The sequence below is a fragment of the Crassostrea angulata genome, chromosome 2, assembly GCF_025612915.1.
Source record: "Crassostrea angulata isolate pt1a10 chromosome 2, ASM2561291v2, whole genome shotgun sequence".
Lineage (NCBI taxonomy): Eukaryota > Metazoa > Mollusca > Bivalvia > Ostreida > Ostreidae > Magallana > Magallana angulata.
In genome coordinates, this window is record NC_069112.1 from 6,437,008 (window position 1) to 6,450,500 (window position 13,493).

General features: G+C 33.3%; 1 protein-coding gene across 1 annotated transcript; it reads left to right on the forward strand.

Annotated features, from left to right (window-relative positions):
• The first annotated feature begins 1,186 nt into the window (after positions 1-1,186).
• Positions 1,187-9,300, forward strand: LOC128171297 (uncharacterized). The gene is made up of 6 exons (XM_052837064.1): positions 1,187-2,149; positions 2,555-2,629; positions 2,959-3,030; positions 3,279-3,332; positions 5,496-7,480; positions 7,602-9,300. The coding sequence occupies exons 1-6, from the start codon at positions 1,777-1,779 to the stop codon at positions 8,283-8,285; spliced, it is 3,243 nt and encodes a 1,080-aa protein (XP_052693024.1). The 5' UTR covers positions 1,187-1,776; the 3' UTR covers positions 8,286-9,300.
• The last annotated feature ends 4,193 nt before the right edge of the window (positions 9,301-13,493 follow it).

Sequence of the window (13,493 nt, forward strand, 5' to 3'; positions counted from 1 at the left end):
TAGGCCGTCAAAAATTCGGTACAATATTGATTTTATTGCCCAGTATTTGTTTGTGGTATTTTACTTCAATGCCTTTTATTTACAACAACCGCAAAACGCACTGAATGACCGGCTCTACTCTGAAATGGCAAATCAGTTCAAATCGACAGTTCTAAATAAAAGCGAGTAATCAAAATGTTCCTTTTTTGTAAAGAAATGCGATACTTCTGTCGGCAGTTTTATTATTTAGTACTATTAATGCCGCCAACATAATTAAGGTCTTCCGTTTCCAACGGAAGACCTTATTGTTTTTCTTCGGTTTCTTCTTCCCTATTATTATTAGGGTCTTCCGTTTCCAACGGAAGACCCTCTTGTTATTCTACGGTTTCTTTTTCTTTATTTAGGGTCTTCCGTTTCCAACGGAAGACCCTCTTGTTTTTCTACGGTTTCTTTTTCTTTATTCTTATTATTCTTTTTTTTCTTTTTCTGACTTTTTTTGAGCGTTATTTCTCAAAAACTACCCAACCGATTTGCACGAAATTTTTAGGAGTGATAGAACATCATCGTCGCTACATATTATTAAATTTTTGCATGATGACGTCACTTCCGGTTTCAGATAAAGATGCTTTTGTAAATTTTTAAGGGTCATTTTGTCCACGCATCTCCTCCGAAACTAAACAAGATAGAAGCTTGAAATTTTCAGGGGTTGTAGATGAATGTCTGTAGATGTACCCCCATGCTTCCAATTATGAAAATTGCTCAAGGCCTCGAAGCTCGCCTGAACCTGAAAATTAGCACAAAATTTTTCCACGAAATTTTTGCACATTTTCTGTAATACCTTTCGATGTGCACATAATTTTTTAAAACATGTAATGCAAAAGTTGTTTCAATTTTTACGAGCTTGCCTTTGATATCAGGAAAAAGGGGCTGACCCCTCAAATTAGGGGCCAAGGGGGCTCTAAAGTCTTCTTACAATAACTCTTTACTGAACAATAATTTGTTATTAATTATATAAGCAAAAATGTTCATTGTACAGCTGTTTATCTATACAGTATCATACTTAAGTCATATGTTACGTAATTAGGGGTTTTAAGGGGCCAGAAGTTCAAAACTTTGATCATTAATATCTGAAAAAGGAGAAATATTTCTAAAAGCATTGTAGAACAAAAGTTGCTTAAGAGGGAGTCTACGAGAAAACCATGCAAAAGTAAAAAATAATTATCCAAGACACTTTAAAAAATGGCATTTACATTTATATAATCTTAAAGAGGATGATCATAAATATTTGTAGTAAAAAGATAAATGGTGGATGTACCCTCATATTTAAGATATCCTCAAATCTATTTTTAGCTCTCCCCATTTGGCTAAAATTGAGTACAAAATGAAACTTTTACAACCCCTCACATAATATCAATGAACACAAAAAATTCATGTACTTTTGTTGTCTTTAAAGAGTAAACAATTATAACTATCCATAAAAACCATTATTTTGTTCACCATGTGGTTCGTTGGGGGAATCCCAGTAGGTTTTTTAAATAGAGTGAATACCTTGACTTTAATGTATCCGACTGTTGAATAGCTATATGTCTGATACAACGGATAAATAATATTTTTAATTTGTTTATATAAATTAAAATTATTTTGTTTACCATTGTTTCAAAGGAATTTGTTGGATTTACTGTAATTTACAAGATATCCAATTTTGAAAATCAGTGGAAAATGTTATGAAATTATCTCCCTTTGTAAACTCTTCAGTAAGTGAAGGGGGAAAACACCTATTGTTTACATGGAGGGAAAATGTCGTCTGGTGGATGTTGCTTTGGCACAGCGACAGATTGTAACAATAATGTGATATATAATTTAAAAGACTGCGTGAAAACAACATATCACCATTTAAGATACCTGAATGCGAACTCTAAAGGCATAGACCTGCCAGAAAGTTATTTAATCCTGTGCAGAGCTGGTGTGAATGTTATTACTGCAGCCCATCTAGACCAAAATATTTGCAAGTTTCACAGGGATTTTCTTGGTGTGTATTGGAAGCGAAGCAAACGATCATGTACACATCCATTTCATGGAAATTCAAAATCAAAGCCAGACAGAGGCATCACCCCAGTAATTAGTAGAGAACTATGGCTGCGTCTTCAACTCTCAGTTCCCATAGGCGAAGGTATATATTTTTAAGAATTGTTTCCTTGCATTTACAAATTTTTCAAAAGCTCCATGCATAGGCTAAGTGTATGTATAGGCCTACTTATATTATGTCTATGTACTATATGTTAGGGTCCATTGTTATTTGTTATTCATAAGTTTACTTAATTATATTATAAGCAGGTATAACAGAATCTCATGATTTAAATTTTTAGCTTAGGTTGTATGTTGTTTCTGGTCCATTCATAACTCAGTCATCTTTGATTGTATACTTAGTCTCAAGATGTTTTTTTTTTTTGCATTACATTTTGCTTAGTTAATCATAGTTTATTGGACATTATCATAATTATTAAATACTCCAGTGTCCAAATGAATAAGAATGATCAAGATGATAAGATCATTATGTTTTTGGTTTTATTTAAAGCTGTATGCAGAACATGTGTTTCTAAACACAAAGCAGACCTCAGTCTTGGTGAACAAATTGTGGAAGAAATCAGAGGTAATTATTTTCAAATATTGATTAAGTATGACATTTTATGACAGTGACAGAAGGGATGGATCCATGATTTTCTTAGGGAAAAAACTATAACAACTTTAACAATATACAAAGCAAATACTTGAGATAAGAAAGTTTTTAAAATTTATGAATCAAAAAGGCTTATCTGAAAGTAACCGGTACTGCATGGTAAAACATGTTCATCTTATCAAGCTATATACCCAGTACATTTATATCAACTTGTTATACATGTTATACATTTATAATAGTTAAATTAATACTAGTATATAAGTAATCAAATGATTACTATACAAGGACTTTTTTATTTATAGACAGAGTTCAACAAATGAGTAATCCACCATTACACCCAACTGATGATTTGCAAAGTTGCCTTTATGTCAATGGTATGGTTTAATTACATGCAAATATTAAAATCCTTAAGACATGGTATTAAACAATAATAGTTTTTCCTTAGCCTTTCACACTACTTATGCAGATTTATAATAGGAAGGAACATTGAAAATGAAGCATATTTGATAGATATTTGTCAGCCCTGTAAAGGGATAAATAATTAAAGCTAATGTTGTATTTTTTATATGTTAAAACATTTTAGTGATGGTATAATTATAAGAATAATACTTTAATTTTTTAGCTGATCCAGACAATGTTCCAATATCTGAGTCCAACCAAACTGACCATGCTGATGGTGAGTGTATAAAAACTGTAGTAATACTTGATACATCATATTTAACATTGTACTTTTAAGTAGTGATGTGCATCCTAATTTAATAAAGGGATAGGTGTTGGTTGTGTTAGAAGCTACTTTTTGACTTATTTAAATAGGTTATAATTCTTTAAAATGATATGGAAATGCAGGGCTCAACATTATAAAGTTTGTCTGATGTAAATCTCATTTTTAGATTGGACATGGTAGTTTCCATAAAACACTCAGAGTCAGCAGATTGAGTTGGAAAATTAAAATTTATTAAATTCACACAGTATAATTATTGAAAATATTAAGAATGACTCACCCCCCCCCCCCCCCCCGGAAAAATAACTGTATCTGCTCATGTGTTCTTCATTGTGTAGCTGACATCAGAATATGTTTAGTTACATCATGGTTTTTAGTTCAGGTCATATTAATTGACTGTTAGACTAATCAGATGACATGTTTCATAGAATTATTGTAATTATAATTATATATTATAATTAGACAAGATGAATATATTCCAAAATTGGGCCCTTAGAAGTCATATAATAATACTTGTACAATAAATACACAATATGCAGAATGTCCTGAATCATAATGAACTATAAACAAAATCGCTATACACTTCACTGACTTGTGTGCAGATGCATCAGTTGGAGAAATCCTGTGTACAATGTAATTGACAAATGGAAAAAAAAATATACACTAAAAGATGTGAACATAAACACCTATCATATAAATTGTAGGAATACACCACATAAGGTATTAAACATAACTTGAAACTGTATACTCAGTCTAAAGATGATTTTGCATCACATTTTTAGGTCACGTGAGTTACTCAGTGACCTATTTCTATCTGTTTATGTCCATCTTCAGCTGTTGTTCATCGGTCGTAAACTTTTGAACATTTTTAGCTTCTTCTCTGAAACCAATGAACTAACAGGGTTGTACCTAAGACCGAAGGGAGGGGTGGGGTATTTACCTGCCTATAATGATGTAATTACCCAGCTTTTATTGCATTTCGAACACAATTTAGCTATAAGCTACACCCCCAGACCCCCCTTCTACTTTTTTATTTCTTCCTTCTACTTCAATTTTTAGAGACAACCCCGAACTAAGTACATAGTTATGATGAAGAAGAACGCCTCTTCCAAAATTGTTCATGACCTCTGGGTCAGGGGTTCTGGTGTTAGGGCGGGGCTCTAATGATAACATGTATATATAAAAAATACATTAATTCTTTGAAAATCTTCTCCCCTGCTCCTAGCCAATGAACTAAGTATATAGTTATGATGAGGAAGAATACCTTTTCCAAAACTGTGAAATTCATGGCCCCTGGTTCAGGGGTTTTGCTGTTAGGGCGGGACTCTAAGCATTATATAGTGAAATACATTGATTTTTAAAAAATCTTCTTTGATCCTGAATATAAAGCAGATGAACTATAAGTACATAGTGATGATGAGACAGTCCAAGAGTGACTCTTACAAAATTGTGAAGTTCATGGCCCCTGGGTCAGGGGTTCTGGTGTTAGGTAGGGACTATAAATGATTGCAGTAATTTTTTGAAAATCTTCTCCACTGTCAATCCTGTGTATTAATTCGATGAATTATGTACATAGTTATGATGAGGAAGAGTGCTTCTTTCAAAATTATGAATTTCATGGCCCCTTGGTCAGGGGTTTTGGTGTTAGGGCAGCGCTCTTTATGATAGGGTAGGGTGGTGTAATTTCACCTGATTATTTTTTTGTACTTAAGATTTGTTTAATTATGTCACTATGTTATGCTACAATTTTTTAAAATAATTTTTAGAATTTAGAAAGTTTATTGGATTAAACAATCCCAGAATATCATTAATAGCCATGTAATTATAATGCACATGAATATACATAATTGCAAAAGCCACACTGCAGTTACTCAGGGGACCGATAAGCCCCATGGGCTTCTCGTTGAAAGCTTTGATAAGATATTCACTCCACTTTTTAACTGTTATATTGTCTTTATTAGTCATTAACCTTATAAATTTGTCTCACAAGATTTATTTATTCTATGCGAACAGAAAATATTCTGTACTGTTTTCCGCTCATTCAATATATTGTTAAACTAAAAATCCCCTCATGTGTAATAAACCCTCAAAGATGTAATACATTTTATTTTTTTACAGACATCAATATGTCAGACAGCGAAGCATTGCATTTGTCTCAGTCCACTGCTGCATCAAATTGGTCAGATATGCAAAAGTCTTCAAGGGAGAGGTACAATGATGCCATGCAAATGCTGACAAATGGCCACCTGGAGTTCCTTCGCTCTCAAGCAAGCCAACCTCTACAGGACTTGCAGTACTCAACCAGAGCATACTATGTGCGTCATGCAAAAGCTGCTTTTGAATTTATTTGTGACATCATAGCTCCTGGTCAAGGTCATGATCTAGTTGATGAAGTAGTCTGCAGCTACAGATCAAGCAGCTCAGTGGTATCCCAACAAGATTCAATGACGGACACGGTAGTTGAGGCATATAAGAAGGCAGCAGACCATACAACTAGAACTCAGATTCTTTCCCTCATTGCCAATAAATATAGCAAAGCCACATTGTTGAAAATGATTGAGGGTATGACAATCCACCAAATTGATATGGCAAGAAAACATGCAGCTACCTACTGGCCTGGGCATTATGTTGATCCACCAAAGATTGTTCGAGTCAGAATATCAAAAGGAAAAATTCAGCATTTTATAGAGTTCATATCAGCTCCTATGTACCTCCATACAGTGGGTTTTGGTTCCAAACACTTGAAGCTCTCGTCAGGATTGGAAGTCAAAATACCTAAAGTAATCCGTACAATGATTGCATCAAGACTCATCACCGCCTATGTTGCATATTGCCAGGACAATGATATTGTACCTCCATCAAGAGCCACATTATATAAGATAGTGAAAGTGTGTGCAGCATCACAGATGAAATCTTTACATGGTATTGACAACCTTGCCAGTGAAGGAGAATCAGGAATTTCCATCATTGAGAAAGCAGTGGAAAAACTATCTGAATTAGGACTTGATGAGTTAAAAGTGAAGGACTTCAAGAATCAATTACAAGCTGTAAAATTGCATCTGAAGAATGATTTCAAGACACACCTTATCACAAAAAGCACATGCATTGAGCATTGCATGCAATATGCTTTATCTGATTCCCGTTGCGATCATGAACATTCAGAGACCTGCTCATCTTGTCACCAAGTGAAAAATGTCACCACTGAAATTGCTCAGTGCCTTAAAGGTGTCCACTGTGAAGCTAATGTGAAAGAGGAAATTCAACATGATGTAGACTTGTCATGTGAGAAAATAGTGAACTGGCGAAATCATTGCATAAGGACTGTGAATCAGGATGCATGTAAGAGAGATATTCTGAACGACCTTCGAGAAGATCAAGGATTTATAATCATGGACTGGGCAATGAAATATTTGCCACAGACATTCAGAGAAACTCAGAGTGAATGGTGCGGAAAGCAAGGGATCAGCTGGCATGTATCATGTGTCCTCGTACGAAGAAATGGTACAGAAGATGATGAACCATTAGACATTCTTTCCTATGTCCACCTTCTTCAAAATGGAACACAGGGATGGTTCACGGTTTCCAAAATTCTTACCCACACTTTGCAGATGCTTCATGAGAGTCACCCACATCTGAGAGAAGTATATTTACGCTCTGATAATGCTGGATGCTACCACTGTACCCCTCTTCTGGCATGCCTTTGGAAATTAAGGAACGATTCATTTGTGACAATCAGAGAGTATAATTTTAGTGAAGCACAATCTGGCAAAGATTTGTGTGACTCGCGCACAGGGAGTTGTAGAATGCACATCTTAAATTACATCAATGAAGGTAACAATGTCACAAATGTCTTTGAGATGAAAGATGCCCTTGAGAGTCATGGGGGAGTGCGAAATACATTCACTTCCATCATTGATGTTGATATGAGCACCCAGCCTGTACTGTCAGGTCAGCTTCAGATCCCCATAAGCCAGTACAACAACTTCACCTTTATGGACAGTGGTATAATGGCATTCAAGTCTTACGGTTTCGGAGAGCAGCTTATTCCATCCGAAAAGCTTGAAAGTGTTACAAAAAACATGATGGACATCCAAGAAGCTATGGTAAGATTTTAATCTTAAAAGTATCATTTGTTTTATATTGTTCAATTTACCGGTAATGTATATTGCGATTTTCATACATTTGAGTAAACATGCATGTAATACTTCTATTTTTTCACAACAGATTGTTGCAAACGCCAAACCACCCACTGACAAACCAAGACAAAAGAAAACTACAAGTCGTTTGCTGTCATGTTGTGATCCTGATTGTGTAAAAGAGTTCAGAAAAGAGAGTCAACTGCTAAACCACCTAGCTATTGGTAATCATGTGTACGACAATGAAGAGGCTGACAACATACTGGACACCTCGAAAAGAATGTGGGTGCAGGCATGTACCAAAATCAGATCTACTCAACCCATTGTTAGCATTGAAACAGATGATCGGAATGTGGCTGATGAAGTCTCATATGAAACACAGGCATATGCACTGAAACAAAGGAAGAAAAGTGCAAGATTTTCCAGTGCTGTGAAAAAGTTTTTGTTTGAGATTTTTGATGAAGGAGAAAAGACTGGTCGAAAGGCAAACCCATACACAGTAAGCAAGCAGATGCGATCAGAAAAAGACTCAGATGGGAAAAGACTTTTTAGTCCATGTGAATGGTTGACACATCAGCAGATTAGAGGTGTTTTTGCCAGTTTTGTCACAAAAAAGCAGAAACTGTCAAGTTCTACTTCACAGGCTAAGCGGTTGAAGTTGCAGGAGGTCGGTGATGAGCAGGATGAACTTCTTGAAAATATCATCTGTAGTCTTCAGGCAGCAGAACATTTTGATACTGTTCAAGACATAGCAAATGAACTTGTGGATTAAATGCATTTGACTGGATTATATCGATCGGTATTGTTGGAAATCATGTTTACCTAATTTATGCAAATATTGACATTATAAATGATAGGCTAGAAGGAATACTGTAATATTGAGTTAATTGAAATCTCCATAATTTACAAAGATATAAAATTTTACAATTTAAATTTGCTCTTTTATTCAACAATGTTGCAGAATAGGTTTTACTTTTGGATATCTTGTTCTAAATGTGATGGTGGGATAAATAATGATTCAAAATTGTTTGATATTTTACTATAGAGAGAGTTAATTGTGTACTCTCCAGTACTGACAGGAATTTTGTGACACAGATTTAAGTTAGTCCTTGGCCATTCTTGAATGCTTCTTGTGAGTAAATATATGTAGTTAGGTATCCTGTATGATTTTTAAAAGACAGACTAAAATTAATGACTACAGTGTTTCGATAATTATTATTTAAAATGCATACATGTATATAAGTACCAGAAGTTTTCATTTTTTTGTACTTCTTGAACACATTCTTGTACACAATATTAATTAAGTTTTGTAAACATCCTTAGCAATGTTTGTTACATGTAAATGAAATAGACAAGTAGGTATGCATTAATACTGGTTTTGAATTAAATATGAAATTACTCTGAAATTGTGATTTTATGGAAAAAAATTGATGTTTAAAATCATGTGTGATAATTTATCATTCTAGCCTTAATTATTGATTTTCTATGTTAATACATTTTCAATGAATATTCCTTTAATTATAATGTAATGAATTGTAATACCTTTTTAGATGCAATTAATTACTCTAATAGAATTACTGTGTAAAGTACTTTTTTAAGCTTTATTTAAAGTGCAGATAATTGACTGTTGACCTTATCAAATAATATTTATCAACAATATGTATACAATACTGTTTATTTAATTAAGCTTAGCATTATTTTTTTTTAGCAAAAATGACAACTTTTTAAATTTAATATTAAGAAAATAATGAGAGACAGTTGTGGGTCTTTTTATGATATTGTATTTTTATTTTATTTTTCTTTTCAAAACATAATGCACAGTTAAATTTATTACAAAAAACAGATTTTTATGTTGACCTTATCAAATGATATTACAATAATTTTTTTTTTTAAATAACAGAGAAACATGTAGTTCCTGTATGGGTAAAAAATGGATTTGTTGATAAAAATGATGTATCTTTGTTTTAAGCATAGCTTGTTGCTTTTTTAGTTTCCGAAGAATTCCTTTTTAATGAAAATATGCTATTTAAAGACCTTCCAGAAAATACAAAAATTATTTTTTTCTAAAGTGTGTATCAGGTGTTATAGCTCTTAGAATTTTAATGAAATAAGATCAGTGAAATTCTATTTTTAGAACATTATGAGATTGTAAGAGTTGTCTCTCTTTGGTGCCTTCAGAATTTAAAATTTTATATGATGGATATGATAAACACTCTTTATATATGTATGTATGTCAAATATATTTTTTATTGAAGTTTGTTTAAAATGAAATACAGCTACTCATTAACTTGGTATTTTCTTCATGATTTTCACTACTTTTTATAATTGTTGCTAATGGCAACCATAGGGGGTGCTGTAATCCATATCAATTACCAGATTTTGACCAAATTCACAGGAAATGCTTAAAATATATCAAAATTGATAATTATGATAAAAGAAACTAAAATGAAGAACCTAACATGAATAGCCTTCTGCATGGTTTTCTCGTAGACTCCCTCTTAAAATGGTGTTCTTGTCAATATGCTACCTTAAATGCTTTTGTTTATGACCCCATTTAGGAGTTAAAGGGTCGGCCCCTAAAACACATTCGTGCAGATATCTCAAGAACGGTTAACATTTCATGAACACTTGTTGAACAAAATATGTTTAAATTTGCAAAACCTTAAATTTGATATCAAGAAAAAGGGGCTGGCCTCTCAAATTAGGGGCCAAAAGTGCTCTAATTTCTTTAAACAATAACTCTTTACTGAACAATAGTTAGTTATTAATTATAGAAGCAAAAATGTTCATTGTACAGCTGTTCATCTATACAGTACCATACCGAAGTCATATATTACGTAATTAGGGGTTTCAAGGGGCCAGAACTCAAAACTATGATCATTAATATCTGAAAAAGGAGAAATATTTTAAAAAGCAATGTAGAACAAAAGTTGTTCAAAATAATGTTCTGAACATTATTAAACCCAAAGTTTTGTTGTTAGTGGCCTCGATAAGGGATTAAAGGGTCGGCCCTTAAAACACATTTGTACAGATATCTCGAGAACGGTTTACAATTCATGAACACTTGTAGAACAAAATATGTTTATATTAGCGAGACCTTTTATTTGATATCAAGAAAAAGGGGCTGGCCCCACAAATTAGGGTGTACAAGGGCTACTAAGTCTTTTTATGATAACTCTTTTCTGACTAATAATTTGATATTTATTATAATGCAACAAAGCAGCTTTTATTAAGCTTAATTAAAAACTGAAATCCGTTTTAAAATCAGACGATGCATTACAGAGATATCGGAGTTTAAAAGTTGATTTTTCCGGAAATTTTGTTTCCGCGTCCTTGGTTTAAAAAATAGCGTAATGTTTATAGTAAAATTAACTTATACCAAAAATAATTGTTAAGTCGTACTAAAACACATTCGGATTTTTTTGTTAAGTCGTTCTTGAAATCAATAAGGTTTTTGTTAAATCGTACTTAAAATCATTCGGGTTTTGTTAGGTCGTACCAGGAATAATTCGATTTTTTCATCTTTTTATTTTAGTTACTCTTGTTATTGGTTTAAGAGCTCTGCTTCTTGCAGGAACTTCCAGCTTTGCTTCCGACATTAACGGAAGACCCACTCGTTGCTTTGCAACGAGCTTTGCTCTAGTTCTTATTATTCTTTTTTTTCTTTTTCTGACTTTTTTTGAGCGTTATTTCTCAAAAACTACCCAACCGATTTGCACGAAATTTTTAGGAGTGATAGAACATCATCGTCGCTACATATTATTAAATTTTTGCATGATGACGTCACTTTCGGTTTCAGATAAAGATGATTTTGTAAATTTTTAAGGGTCATTTTGTCCACGCATCTCCTCCGAAACTAATCAAGATAGAAGCTTGAAATTTTCAGGGGTTGTAGATGAATGTCTGTAGATGTACCCCCATGCTTCCAATTATGAAAATTGCTCAAGGCCTCGAAGCTTGCCTGAACCTGAAAATTAGCACAAAATTTTCCACGAAATTTTTGCACATTTTCTGTAATACCTTTCGATGTGCACATAATTTTTTAAAACATGTAATGCAAAAGTTGTTTCAATTTTTACGAGCTTGCCTTTGATATCAGGAAAAAGGGGCTGACCCCTCAAATTAGGGGCCAAGGGGGCTCTAAAGTCTTCTTACAATAACTCTTTACTGAACAATAATTTGTTATTTATTATATAAGCAAAAATGTTCATTGTACAGCTGTTTATCTATACAGTATCATACTTAAGTCATATGTTACGTAATTAGGGGTTTTAAGGGGCCAGAAGTTCAAAACTTTGATCATTAATATCTGAAAAAGGAGAAATATTTCTAAAAGCATTGTAGAACAAAATTTGCTTAAAATGGTGTTCTTGTCAATATGCTACCTTAAATGCTTTTGTTTATGACCCCATTTAGGAGTTAAAGGGTCGGCCCCTAAAACACATTCGTGCAGATATCTCAAGAACGGTTAACATTTCATGAACACTTGTTGAACAATATATGTTTAAATTTGCAAAACCTTAAATTTGATATCAAGAAAAAGGGGCTGGCCTCTCAAATTAGGGGCCAAAAGTGCTCTAATTTCTTTAAACAATAACTCTTTACTGAACAATAGTTTGTTATTAATTATAGAAGCAAAAATGTTCATTGTACAGCTGTTCATCTATACAGTACCATACCGAAGTCATATATTACGTAATTAGGGGTTTCAAGGGGCCAGAACTCAAAACTATGATCATTAATATCTGAAAAAGGAGAAATATTTTAAAAAGCAATGTAGAACAAAAGTTGTTCAAAATAATGTTCTGAACATTATTAAACCCAAAGTTTTTTTGTTAGTGGCCTCGATAAGGGGTTAAAGGGTCGGCCCTTAAAACACATTTGTACATATATCTCGAGAACGGTTTACAATTCATGAACACTTGTAGAACAAAATATGTTTATATTAGCGAGACCTTTTATTTGATATCAAGAAAAAGGGGCTGGCCCCACAAATTAGGGTGTACAAGGGCTACTAAGTCTTTTTATGATAACTCTTTTCTGACCAATAATTTGATATTTATTATAATGCAACAAAGCAGCTTTTATTAAGCTTAATTAAAAACTGAAATCCGTTTTAAAATCAGACGATGCATTACAGAGATATCGGAGTTTAAAAGTTGATTTTTCCGGAAATTTTGTTTCCGCGTCCTTGGTTTAAAAAATAGCGTAATGTTTATAGTAAAATTAACTTATACCAAAAATAATTGTTAAGTCGTACTAAAACAAATTCGGATTTTTTTGTTAAGTCGTTCTTGAAATCAATAAGATTTTTGTTAAATCGTACTTAAAATCATTTGGGTTTTGTTAGGTCGTACCAGGAATAATTCGATTTTTTCATCTTTTTATTTTAGTTACTCTTGTTATTGGTTTAAGAGCTCTGCTTCTTGCAGGAACTTCCAGCTTTGCTTCCGACATTAACGGAAGACCCACTCGTTGCTTTGCAACGAGCTTTGCTCTAGTCTTATTATTCTTTTTTTTCTTTTTCTGACTTTTTTGGAGCGTTATTTCTCAAAAACTACCCAACCGATTTGCACGAAATTTTTAGGAGTGATAGAACATCATAGTCGCTACATATTATTAAATTTTTGCATGATGACGTCACTTCCGGTTTCAGATATAGACAATTTTGTAAATTTTTAAGGGTCATTTTGTCCACGCATCTCCTCCGAAACTAATCAAGATAGAAGCTTAAAATTTTCAGGGGTTGTAGATGAATGTCTATAGATGTACCCCCATGCTTCCAATTATGAAAATTGCTCAATGCCTCGAAGCTCGCCTGAGCCTGAAAACTAGCACCAAATTTTTCCACGAAATTTTTGCACATTTTCTGTAATACCTTTCGATGTGCACATAATTTGTTAGAACATGTAATGCAAAAGTTGTTTCAATTTTCACGAGCTTTCCTTTCATATCAAGAAAAAGGGGCTGGCCCCTCAAA

Bases quoted from the DNA above. Each gene is read 5' to 3' on its own strand.
- LOC128171297 (XM_052837064.1), top strand. From the start codon at position 1,777: ATGTCGTCTGGTGGATGTTGCTTTGGCACAGCGACAGATTGTAACAAT. The intron at 2,150-2,554 runs GTATATATTTTT...TTTTATTTAAAG, and splicing joins CTCAGTTCCCATAGGCGAAG to CTGTATGCAGAACATGTGTT. The intron at 2,630-2,958 runs GTAATTATTTTC...TTTTATTTATAG, and splicing joins AATTGTGGAAGAAATCAGAG to ACAGAGTTCAACAAATGAGT.